Consider the following 13,570-nt stretch of genomic DNA (forward strand, 5'->3'; position numbering starts at 1 on the left):
AAATCTGAAAAGTGTGGCGTGCATTTATTTGTTTTTAAACTGAGTTTCACATTTGCTAATTTTTTTGTGAAACAGTTCTCAGATTAAATGAGGATCTCTGAGGATGAATGGTCAAGTCTTCCTATAGATTCTCAACTGGACTTTGACTGGGCCATTCTAAAAAGTGTAGCTAACATCACTGCAGACCCCACACATCCTGGACACAAACTTCTTAGACTTTTACTTTCAGGTCAGCACTACAAAGGACCACTTGCAAAATTGATAAAATACATATTTGCATTAATTCATATTTTGTGAAAAAAAATGCATATATTCAGACTTGAGAGAAAAAAGATCATTTTATTTTTTAAAAATATTCATATTTTAAGTTTCTTTTTTTTTTTTTAAAGCAAAGCAGAACTGAAGTCAAATATCGTGTTCTTGTGCACAAACTTTGTGAATGAAACTCATTCTGATTCTTTATCTATTAGGTCACCTCTAACTGGAATTGGATTCAATTTAAGGACAATATAAGGTAGTTTAGTGCTATTTTGTGTCGGTCTGCCACACAAAATCCTTCTAAAACACATTCTATTTGTGGAAAAGTTAAAGGTATAAGTACTTTGACACTCTTGAAAACAGATGATTGATTTGGTTTCATACACATTTAGGAAAATTAAATGCAGCAGTAATGTTTTAAAGCTGCAGTAAAACAATTACGAAGCCCTGAATTTTTAACCTTAAAGGTTAAAAATTCACCTTTGAGTTTTTTCTTTTTAAGTTGCAGAAGCGATTCTGCTTTAAATCATCTGCTCTAACTGACAGCGCAGTCATGTAGACGACCTGGAACACTGCTGACATCGCCGTTTTAGAAGTAAGATGGACGACTAAGAAATCAGTAGAGTGAAGAGGGTTGTTATATTTTAAACTTAATGTCATGAATGATAAAAAACAGAAACCAGAAGAGAAAAATTTACTCATTTTATTTTATTCCCTGGAAACAGTATGTACAAACATCCAGAATCATTTTTTTTTCTTTAAAAACATCTCATCATTTTACAGGGCTTATCTACAAATGCATATATTATAATCACAGTTTAAATACTCCACAAAACAGGAATGGGGGAAATCATTGCAGAACAGCAAAAACAGACCTCTCATTTATTTCTTTTTTTTTCCTTTTACAGATCGGCACATACTGAACACCATTTTCTTCATGAAACATAAGCCATTCATCCACACAAAGCTGCAACATGGCTTCGTTTCAAGGCTTTCAAGGAACGCAGCAAATCTGAGATCGGCGAATATCCAGCCTGATTTGAAGGGGAAGCAGGGGAACAATCTGAGAAAGCCTATTAGAAAACCTCAGAGAGTTGTGGGCTTAATTGGAATGTCCTATGCCAGTCTGTTGCATAGGCAGCTCTTCAATTCTGCATCAAAAACAAACAGCAAGACTGGAAAAAAAAAACAAAAAAAAAACTGAGCACCTTGAAGGAGAATTCATCTGTGAAGCAATCCTCCCACTTTGCACAAAACGAAGCCAAAATTCAAAGGCAAATTTTCCTTTCTGTCTTAATATTAGTGTTGTTTTGTTTCAATATGAGATGAAATTGAAGCTTTCTGCTGCCTGCAGGTTTACAAATTTATCTTATTTGGTAAGGAAGGGAGATCGGATGCAATAAACGTGAAGTTCCATCAAATGCAGGGCAGTGGCTGCCGCAGCAGAGAGGCTTTAAGGTCTCTGTGACCTCGATAGCGAGACTTTCATCTTTATCTTTATTTACGTAGCGGTCCACTTTTGCATAGCCTCAGGGGAAATGGAGACAGGATCAGCCTGCAACCATTCATGTCCATTTAAAACAAGAAAAAAAAAAAAAAAGAGCAGGCATATCTTTTGTAGCAGCTGCAGCAAATTAGATCAGAGGAGGTGAGAGGAAACCAAGCATTGTGTAACAAGAGTTGCTCTTTACCCTCCATCTTGCAGGGCTTGAATGATCACCCAAATATTGTTTTCTTTTTACAGAGAGCTGCAGGCGTGTGCAGGCTCATGGTGGCAGATAGACTCAGGAAGGAAAAAAACTGGCCTTAATGGTCCATCTAACAAGCCTGGACAGCTAAAGCATGTACACCGAGTATAAACACAACAGCTGGAGAGGTTAAAGAAGGCACACATGCATAATTTAAATATTCAAATGTCACAAACGAAGATAAAAACAATACACCAGCAGTCACAGAAAACGGATTGGATTGCACTTTGTCCCTAGATATTTTTTTGCTTTCCTGAGCTGCAGCTACAAACTTCCTGCTCTGCCTTTGATTCTTCTTCTACTCTCGATTTAATGGGGCTACAAAAAGAGAAAGGGAGCGTACAAACATAAATATTTGTCTTTTTTCTCAGAAAAAAGAAAAAGAAAGTCACATCCTACATAGAGTGCAAATACACTTTTTGTGCTCAACGTGTAAAACCAGGAATGGTCACAAAAATGTCACAAAACATTTACACTGACATGTTACTACAAATGTTGGGTTTAATCAAGACAGGTTTTTAGTGAGGATAAAGCAAAAAAAAAAAAAAAAGTTTGGAGCACTAATCACTTCAAGATTAGAGACAGCCATCTTCATTTTAGATGAATCCCGATTAGCTTGTAAGAGAAGCTAAAGCTAACAGCTAGCTTCGGAGGGGACCATTATAAAAGCGGACTTCTACCTTCTTAAAACAATCTGACAAATATCGGACTGGTTCAATAGACTTACATTCTCCCAGCTTTTAAAGCGTTAGTCATGTTTGTGTTCATAAGTTTTTTACGTGGAAACTGATAAAATATGTATAGAGGAAATGGAAGTTTGAGGCGGTGCGCCATAAATTACATTCCTGTGTGAAACGCGCACTGAGTGGAACCTGTCAAGTGTTTCCAGACGGGTTAACTGGCGGATGGAAAAAAGATACTTAATCATCTTACTTAAAAACTTTAATTTAGAAATGACATCAAATCAAACTTTATTGGGTTCAAGTTTCAATCTGCGTTGTAAGTGTATGAAGTTGGCTGGAGTGTTAGCACTCTTCCTAGCCACTGAAAGGCTAACTGGTGCGACGGAGTTACGACTTATAACCTTTTAGTTATAATTAGACTTACTTCAAAATTCCCAAACATTCCCCTAAGAACAAAAACTAAAAAATCACGAGGATAATAAAAACTACAACTCAGATGTAATGAAAAATAAAAAAATAAAAAATTAGATACATTTTAAAGGAAGAAGAAAAAAAATTTACATTCATTGTGGGAGAATTTAAGACCAGCTGTACATTTCAACCTTTCATTTGACATTACGTTTAATCACAGGCTGATTCCAGCTTAATGCAGCTGAAGAGCAGGTGGTGTTATGCTGCCGGCTACAGGGGAACATTGCAAAGATGCTTCCTGAAATCTGCCACCTGCGCCACACAGATGAGAGGTTACGTTGCTCCACTGGCCACAAGTCCTGCACAGGGCGGGGGCAAAATAATAAAAATAAGAATAATAAAAAAAATAAACAGAAGAAAATGCAGCAGTAGAACTGAGGTTCTCCTAAAGTAAAGGACTGATCTGCTTTTTGTTGTTTTGCTTCAGATGTTCAGCTGAGTCAGCAAAAATGTATTTGGCTTTTTTGTAGAAAGACTTCATGGGATGCTGGCAATGACCGCTTCAGTTTAGTTACCTTCAGGATTCCTACACGTCTTTGGAAAGAAATACATATTCTTCTGGACTTCTTGGTTCTTTAGATTCATTTTCAAATTTAAAAATGTTAAGGTTAATATTTCATGGCAGACATTTCTGCCGAACCCATTAACAGGTTTTAATGGATGGAAGAAAGGACACAAGGAAGGAAGACAAGTGAAGAAGGCAAGGGAAGAAAGAAAAAACACAAGGAAAGGAAGGATGGACCAAAAGGAATAATGAATGAAGGACACAGGGAAGGGGACAAGAAACAACAAAAGGAAGGAGGGAAGAAAAAACAAAGATGGGAAGGAAGTAAAGAAGGATGCAAAGAAGTGAGGGAAGAAAGAAAAACAATGGACAGGAAGGAGGGGAGGAAAGGAGTAATTAGGGAAGGACACGAAAGGAAAGAAATAAGGACAGAAGAAAGTAAGGGAAGAAGGAAGGACACAGGGAAGGAAGAAAGGAAAGATGAACAAAATAAGTAAATAAACAAGGAAGGGAACAGGGAAGGAAGTAAAGAAGGAAAGACATGGGGAAGGAAGAAAGGAAGTAAAGGAAGCAAGGAAAAAGTAAGGGAAGATAAGTGGAATGAAGGAAGGAAGGAAATGGAAAGAAGGAACAGGGAGAAGACAAAATATAGACAGAATTTTATGGCACAAAGAAGGACAGAGAAAAAAACCATTTAAAAACGGGCCAGGCAATGAAGTCTGAAAATAAATATTTTTCTTAAGCTCTTCTCTTTCCATATTAATCCACACCTGGAAAAATACTGAAACCAGATTTCACACTTTTTCTCCAAAATGGAAAGGAAACCTGCATTGTTTGACTGGCAGTTAGCTTCCACGGAGGTTTAGCTAAACATTCACAACAACGCCGCGAGGAAGTTCAAGTCCAAAGAGTTCTCTTGGCAAAGCTTTGGGGAGGAAAATGTGGGCCAGAAGAAAAGTTCTCGTGTCAGGGTCTATAAATAGAGGTGGCACAATGTGCATGGAGTAGCAACGGTTCAAGTAAGCTCGGACATTTCCTCCAAATAGACAGAAACGGTTCAAGAGGTCCCACGTCTCACTGGCACTTGCGACGCCCCTTCATTCGTCGGGAGTAGAAGTAGTAGTTGGTCAAGTAGTTCGTTTTCACTTCTTCCTGACCCCGTCTGCTGGATTCTTCTGCTGCTTTATCAGTTTTTCAATCTCAGAGCCCAGAGTCTGCAGATTCTCCTGCACAAAAAGAACAAAAGAAAAGAAAGAAGAAAGGAAGTTGGTTAAAAGCACAAATGTATAGAAAATGTTTTACATGTTGACAACAGAAACTGTTTGTGGAACAACAACAATCAGACCTGGAAACTGAAAAGCTCCATAATTTATAGCAATAAAAGTGAAGTCTTGATTTGCCTTTTGTCAGGGCATTCTTTTGTTTTTGTTTTGTTCTGTTATTGTTCCTCCGGTGAGTGTTTCATATCATTACTCCCCACTTTGTGCCAATCATCCTTCATTTGCTGAAAGGGGAAAAAAAAAACCCTCTGCCAGAAGATACTCCTGCACATTATTACAATTACTGTTCACATTTGGGCTCTTGAGCGGGGAGCCTGGAAGTTTGACAACAGGAAGCTGATTGGCTGCGAAATGTGAAAATATTTATCAAAGCTGGAGCCCACATGCTTTTTAGAGAAGCTAAAGTTGTGACTGTGCATGCAGACGGGATGATGACATGCACTGAAAGGGTGGCCGCGACGGGCTGACATTCTTCTGACCACAATCTCAGAATCGTGTCGCATTATAACCAGAAATATTTTCTTTTTAGTGGGATTTTCACACGTATAGGCTAAATTTGTCATTAAATATCGCACTTCAAGCTACGTCACACTGCATGTAAAATGTCTGAACATTAATTTTCAAATCTTGCTAGAGATTCTAAACTAGATTTACGTCTGGACTTTGACTAGTCCACTTTAAGGCAGTTCACTTTTGCTTTTAAAAGCATTAAAAACATGCTAGCTGTAGCGGTTTTGCTGGGTGTCCTGAGCATGCAATACGTGTGCAACATTTCCAAAATGAATGACACCGCTCAGTGTAAGGAATGTTGTTTTTAATGAGGCACTTTTAGCAATAGCTTTGCTTTTTTTGGTGTTATTTGTAAGGAAAGCCGTTTCATTTGGAATTAAATAAAATAAATAAATACTGTTAATAATTAATGAATACTCAAATAAATAAATAGACCAATGACGTAATAACAAAATATTATTTTGTCGAAGAATCAAAAATAAAACTGATTTAAATAAAAGTCCATTTTATTTTGTAAGTAGCATTACAAAATAAGTGTCACAAAACACCATTGTGAAATAAATAATGAATAAATATTTAAATAAATAAATAAATAAATCTGTGATCAACAAAATAAGCTCCCTATTATATTTTTTTTAAATAATGTTATTTTATTTTATTTCATTGGTCCATTTGTTTTACTTGATGGATTATTTATACATTCTCACAGTTTTTACTTATTCAGTTATGAATGAAATGGCTCTCCATACATTTGTGCCACTGAAGAAAATTTATTAAACATAAAAATGAAACTTATTTGATAAAAACAATTTATACGGTTTCACAGTCGTTTCAGACAAAATTCACCTTTAATGGTTGAAAATTTGCTGCTGCTTTTTTACTTCTGAAGGCAACTAGTTGCTCTGGGTTTTATTTAAGGATTTCAGAGAACAAAGGAGGCTTAAATAAAAATGTACACCACATATTTTTAAAGTCTGATTTGTATAAAAATTATTCGTACGATTTATAATGCACTACTTCATGTTAGTTTATCAAAATAAAATCATAAAAAAACTCATAATATATAGAAATTTGTGGCTTTTATGTGGTTAAATGTAGAAGGTGTGAATACTTTTGCAACTAACTGTAAGAATGAATGAGTAAAGCTCAAAAATTACTTTTCCTTAAAAAAAAGACAATTTAATAACTAAAAGGAAAGGTAAATAAACAAATGCAGTTAATTTGCTAACATCTACAAACTGAAGCCTTTCTTGTTGGTTTGAAGTGAGAATCAGGAGCAATTTAACAGGGACAAATTAACCAAAAGAAGCATTAATATCCTGCTTTAACAGCTGAAGCATCCTTCTGTCTTCTGGCTGATGTGACGGAGGGAGGACTGAACAGCTGCGCTTAATATTCTGGACAAAGACTAATCTTTAAAGAAGTGAAAGAAGGGGGGAAAAAAAAGCAATCCGGTTTTCAAAAGCCTTACAAAAAGCTGAGTACGGCTTCAAAACAACATTTGTGCATCTCTGCAAATTAGCTGAACTGCTGACGGAGAGGGATGACGCATCCTGTTGTCCGCTGAATTTCTGAATCTGACCCGCCGCCCCGAGAGGAACTCGTTTCTTCTTCGTCCATCTTTGGTTTTGACAGAAGCCGTTTTAGCCGCGATAAGCCGGGACCACTAATGGTTTCATCGATCTCTGACAGCATTCAGCCGTTCACGCGTCGGCAAATTGTCTGCCAAGCTAACGCAGTGCTTCATTCAAACGGGCCTGTTTAAAGTGATTTTAAAAACAAAACATTTTGTTATTGTCTGGAACAGTTCATTATGCGACGCAGATGTGATGTGATTTCTGTAGGAAACAGAATTTTTTTTTAAGTTCTTCATGATCTGATCTGAGAGATCTCCATCGTTTCAGACATTTAAACAATAAATCATAATTAATTTACAGCAGAAATTACAGCTGAAGATAGGAAAGAAGAAAGGACAGACGGAAGGGAAGATGGTATAAGGATAGAAAAGAAAGGTATAATGAAGAAAGTAAAGAATGTAGGGAAGGAAGGATGGAGATGAGGAAGGAAAGAAAAAAGGAAGCAAAGGAGGGGAAAGAAGGATAGATGGATAAACAAAAGGATTGATGGATGAATGAATGAATGGCCAGATGGATAGAGGGATGAATGGAAAAAACAGAATGCTAAACAAATTAATCGATGGAGTGATAGACTGAAGGATGGACAGATGGATGAACGGACGGAAGGAGGGAAACGACTTTCTGAGAACTGGTTCTGATTCAGACCTGAAAAACATTTAAACTATAAAATAATAGTTTTATTTCCAGGTTGGTGAATAAAAAGTAGCTGAAAATCGCCCATCAATAAACAATAATCGATATTCATACAGATGGCCAGTCAAGCAGAAGATCTTCAGCCCAAAGGGTTTAATCAAAGTTTTCTCTCACTAATTTCACTCAGATACTAGAAAAAAAGTAAATTTTCTCAAAAAGTTACTCAAGTAAATGTAATGGAGTAAATGCAACTCTGGATATGATTTATTCCCATACTTAACTGATAACTATGTCTATAACTGATTCATCACGATTAATCGTTTCAGGCGTTGATGGCGTCAATAATGGCGGAACATGAAAGTGATGCAATAAATCCAAGGTTAGAAATAAATACGCTCACATCATCGGCCCTAAACCAGACCTTCATCCAGCTTCTTCCTCTTCTGAGCAGTGATGTGAGGCTCGCTTGGGGGGAATTTACCTTCAGAGTTATGTTCTTCAGCAGCGTGTCCTCCAGCACTGCCTGCAGCTTCCTGTTAATCTCCAGAGACAGGTCCAGGGTCAGGCCGCTGTCCGCCGGGTGGGAGGTGTAGAGCGACGCCATGATGCCTCCCCGCCGGCTGAGGTGGGCCTTGTTAATATCCGAGGCCTCTGATGAGAGGGCCCCTGACTCCTCTCTTAGCACGTAGCTCTGGATAATCCTGTGGGCAGCAAGAAGAGGAGGAGGGAGGGAGGAAGCGATGAGTCAAACCTCTCTCTGATAAAAGAGACAAAACAAAGCGAGTGCGTGGTGTCGGCTTGGGGAGAAAATTGAGAAAAGCGAGCTTCAACAGAGCAATAAAGCATTTTGTAGCAGCAGAGGCTGGGGGAACGTTACGGGAATGGCTATTCCAGGAGGGATCGGTTGTTGGACCCGTGCGTGCCGGAGCCATTCAGTCATAGTTGCAAAGATTATTATTGTGCCCGTCAGTCGGAGGAGCAAAGGTAATGAAAATGGAAGAATTATAATAGACTGCAGTGATCAATTAATCAACTGCATGTTTCGGTTTAGGGGCAGCGAGATAAATCTTCACGAACACGATGCGGTTTCACCGCAACAACAACACAGCTTGGGAGTTAAGCTAGCAGCTCCAAACTTCCCGTTTTATTTTCCCCGGAGAACAACAGCTGCGTTTCTATTAACTATAGAATCGCGCAAATTGGAATTACGACAAATTTATTTACTGGAAACACCGGGGGGAAAAAATCTAATGTTTTCCCAATGAGCTAGTTTCTCCAGCTGCGTCAAAACTACGAGTCATGTGATCAATCAATCAATCAATAAATAAAGTGTATTCAATTAAGGGAGCTCATCGTGCTTTAGGCTACATAATAAGCACACAAAATTACCACTTTATAAAGAAAACACCAACAATCGGATGTTGCTACTGGCGAAAAAGACGAAGAGGGCGACAGGAAGTGGTAGGAGAAAGATGATTTTTAATGACTCATCACGTGAACAAACTTATTCACATGTGATTTTAATTGCGTTTCTTTCTTAATGGAATTGCGCTTTTTTCGACATTTGTAGAATATCGATAAAGTTTTGCGCAGATTAGTTATGGAAATGCAGCTAGTGATAATTTGAAGATGGACTTGCATGCAACCCAAAACAAAAAGGTATTCATACGTGTGAATTGACGTGAGCAATCTCAGACATAAAGATGGAAAAAAAAAAAAGTTCTGTATTTAGGACTAAAACTGCAAAACTCCTTCCCATCTGCACCTCTCGGCTCAAAAAAGGAGGGAAAACAGGAGAGGAGTTCATCACAGAGTCCAACAGAAAAGGTCAACAATCTCCTGCTCTTCAGATGGTTCAACAATCAATATTTTAAAATCCACTCGACCCAGCACGACGGCTTTCAGACATGAAAGACTGGAAACAACCAGTCCCCACCACTGGTGCTGTTCTAACTCCAGTTCTGGATGTTTCAAAGGTGAGGAGGAGCCCAGAAAGAACCTTTGCTGAAGAGACTAAGACGATTTTTATACAAGACAGACAAGTTTCAGTCAGGTAATATTGGGACTCATGTGATGCACCAAAACAAAGTAGTGAATAATTGTGAAAATAAACTGATTGATTTTTATACATTTTTCTGTTTTGGTTAATTTAATTTTTTTAATTAGGTTTAATTTAATTCCCCCCCCCCCCATTTAATCTATGTTCATTTTGAATTCAGGTCAATTCATTTAAGAAATGGTTGAATTTTTTCTTTTTAAGATATTAGGATATTTTCTGTCATTTAAATTTATGTAAGAGAAAAAAACAAGCAAAAAAAGTGGAAATACAATTTTAGATCCAAAAAAAATAAAAAAAATAAAATTGGAAATGTATTTTTAAGCCATATAACCAAGCTGTAGATCTGATTAGCTTGGTTTGTTTCTGAAGAAGAGAGGCCAAAGATTTCACTCTTTATATATGTGAAGCTGTTGGAGATAAAACTAATAAAGGTATAGAGGAGTGAATTTTTAGATTAAAAAGAAACAAAAATATTCAACACCAATTGTTTTCCTTCCTTTTCACAAGTTTATCCAACTTTGTGCTGGTCACATAAAGACCACCAGAAATACAATGAAGTTTGCGATTAAAATGTGACAAGAGCAGAGGTTTTAATATCTTTGCGTTGATACTAAAAGATAAAGCATCTCCACTCGAGAAAAGCGGTCTACAAAAACATCTTCATTTGCAGTTCAGGGACCAAAAACTTCTCATCACCTCTCATAGGTATATTCTGATCTGCCTGGAGGCAGGAAAACATCCCCTAAGGGGAACGAGCTCTGCTTGGTTTGCACACATCTGGTCGTAGCCGGAGGTAGCAGACAAAAACAAAATAAACACCCAAACAAGGTTATTTAGATGAACTGGATTGGTGTCCTGACAGTTTCACCAGCCTCATCTCCAAACATGTTGAAGACGATCTTAGCTGAGCTGCTGCATGACAGATATCACAAACCAGGCAGGGGGAGGGATGTTTGTAGATTTCAAAAGTGCAACATGTAAAAACAAAACTCGCTGCTACGATAATTAGTTTGCAGAGCTGTGATCAAAGCTGGAGAATCGGTGTATTTTCTGGTAGCGCAGCAGGGAAAGTCAACAAAAAGGGAGATGAAGCAGAGGAGGGTCAAACTAATACAAAACAATCACAACAGGAGCAACTACGACAGCTGCTATCGTCCATTACTGTTCATCTAAAAATGGAACTATAATAAATCGTTACTCAAGAATACACACACCATTTAATAATACGTCTGTGGTATCCCAAGGTTCTGTCTTGGGCCCGGTATTTTTAATTAATTAAATTTTTTTTGCTATGTTTTCACTCAATTGGACAGATCATTAATACATTTTGCATGCCAGGTAAATGACATTCAAAGGGTTGGAAAAAAGTCAGTGTGATCATTTCATACGAGAGTCGTCTGATCAGGCAACATTATGACTTTTACACTTAGCAGTTAAGCCAAACTTGCGATTTATCTTGTTGGCAAATCAGAAATAACTTGTTTGAAATGGTAATCATTTAAAAAATTAAGATACTTTGTGTGAAAACATTTATTTAAAAAAACCCACAGCCCTCCATCGCCTTTGGTTGGCCCAAAACTCTGCAGTAAAACTGAACCAACAGAAGAACTTACATAACTCCTGTTTATTTCAAATTAACTTTCAGTGCTCTGAGTGGTTAAGCTCTTTCCTATATCATGGAATTGTTAAAGCCACATCCTCAAACCAAAACCTATTCATAGTCGCCAAGGACCAGATATAAAACTGGAGGGGATTGCAATTTTCCACACAGTTGCTCAACTGTGAAACGGCCTTGCTTTGTCTTAGCATCGTCTTGGGAGTCTGGACTCATTTAATAAGCAGTGGAAGAGAGTAGTTCACTGTCTCTTTAAGCAGGTTTTAATTAAGGATGTTTTAATGTCTTTATGAAGCAGATGAGCTACATAAACATTACTGGCAAAAAAAGTACTTCAACTAAGAGGCAAACCACTTTTTCCTCCTGAATAAAAGAAAAGAGATGTATTTCAGTATCAAAATGTATTAATTTTACATTTATTGGCGATCCTGGAAAAGTTTTACACAAAAGCAGGATTTTATTATCCCATGCAAATAATGTGGAGGTCACAACAGGGATATGCATGCAGATGTCCAAATCTGACTCATTCTGACAAGAGGACGATTATATTTAACATGCAGCTCAAGCAGTTAGTCAGCGACTTCCTGCTACAGCATGCAGCCACGATCTGTGTGGTGAAAATAAAAAATTAAGTGGAGATTGATCAACACAAACCTGAAACCCTGCAGCTGAGAAGCGACTTAATGACTGAAGCAAATACAGGTGGAGTTTAAGTCAGATTATCATCACAAAAAAGTTAATTGAAGCAACTGACATTACTTACAGCACTGCAAAAACTAAATCTTATCAAGTATTTTGGTCTAGTTTGTAGTGTAAATACTAGGCGTGCACCAATTAATGTGATTGGCCAGTTTTCTGGCAAGAAAGTTGCTGAACTCAAGATCGGCTGATAAGATCAACTTCACATGTAAAAATCGGCCGATCGCTGATCTCCCAAAATTAAGGAAATTGGCACAAATAAAATGGTGCACGCCCAGCAAATACCTCAATACACTTGAAACTGATTTTTTCGCTTATAACAAAACATTTTCCCCAAGTAATGAGTAAAAAAAAATATTTGCGAGTATTTGCTAGTAACGTCTGATAGACGTTAGCTATCAGAGGGAAGCTAACGTCTTTGTGCCTACAAACTCTTCCTCCCAACGATGCGACATTAAATTCCAGATGAAATGCAAAAATTGCTTATCTATAAAGGCATTTTTTCCTTCCACTCAACTTTCTAATTAAAATGCTTGGATGCAGAACTCTGAACAGCTGATTTCTACTTACAATAGAAACCAGATATTTATATAAACCAAATAAAAATACACACATTTATTTCCCTCACTGTGTCATGTGAAATCAGATTAAAATTTTGTTTTAGCTTAGTTAGAATGACCAAAATTTCTATTATTTGCTAAATGTCTTTTTATTCAGTGTATGTAAATGTCTTCTTAGAATATTCACAGCTTCTGTAAGCAATCACACCTCTTTCTTATGCAGTAGAGATTCATTTTTCTGACCTTTTCCTTCCTCTTTCAAAACTAGTCTTGTGTAATATTTTAAGTTTTCAGAGAAAAGACAATTTGGAGCCCTCAGCTGTACATCATAATAAAGCAATACAAGCTTGTAATTTTCACTCTTTTTGTAAGAATTATGTGTTTGTCACATTTTCTTTACTGAATTAAATAAAAATTTCAGTTACATTTTAGTTAATCGAGACATATCTGTAAATCTATGGAGCAAAATAGAATAAAATACAAAAGTAGGTCGATGCAAAAAGCAGAAGAAGCCGCCACCATATACTTTCTCCATCCATCCACTTTCACAAATACGACACCTGCGCTAGCACAGACATGAAATGAAACTTACCTCTGACTAGGCTTTCAGAAGTCCATATATATGGACCCCAAATCCATCACGATAGTTTTTAATAAAACAAAAAAAAAGTGACATAAATTAAACATATGGCTACATGATTAGAGAAGCGGCATGCAGAGATCAGCAGGAGGATGACAGATGTGAGATACGGCTTGGAAACATGCAAGATGGCAATTTCTCAAACATGTAGTTTCCTTTATTCTGTTAGAAAGCAGCAACACATGGACGCACATTGAGACGGTGGGAATGATTTAGCCCAGAAGATGCAAAGACGGAGAGATGGGGCAAAAAAACGAACAAAAAAACTGCAG

At 37.3% G+C, this 13,570-nt stretch overlaps 1 protein-coding gene across 3 annotated transcripts in view; it reads right to left on the minus strand.

The window, feature by feature from the left end:
* Positions 1-951: 951 nt before the first annotated feature.
* ccdc186 (coiled-coil domain-containing protein 186) overlaps positions 952-13,570 on the minus strand; it is a 33,251-nt gene continuing 20,632 nt past the window's right edge. For all 3 annotated transcript variants that reach the window (XM_088016297.1, XM_088016296.1, XM_014973232.2), the window contains exons 15-16: positions 8,207-8,426; positions 952-4,891 (exon numbers count right to left, since the gene is read on the minus strand). In XM_088016297.1, the coding sequence (XP_087872423.1) occupies positions 4,808-4,891; positions 8,207-8,426 (304 nt within the window). In that variant the 3' untranslated portion in view covers positions 952-4,807. The remainder of the gene's footprint in view (positions 4,892-8,206; positions 8,427-13,570) is intronic.

Source organism: Poecilia mexicana, unplaced genomic scaffold, assembly GCF_051168715.1.
Source record: "Poecilia mexicana isolate PSO_F unplaced genomic scaffold, ASM5116871v1 scaffold_19, whole genome shotgun sequence".
Classification (NCBI taxonomy): Eukaryota; Metazoa; Chordata; class Actinopteri; order Cyprinodontiformes; family Poeciliidae; genus Poecilia; species Poecilia mexicana.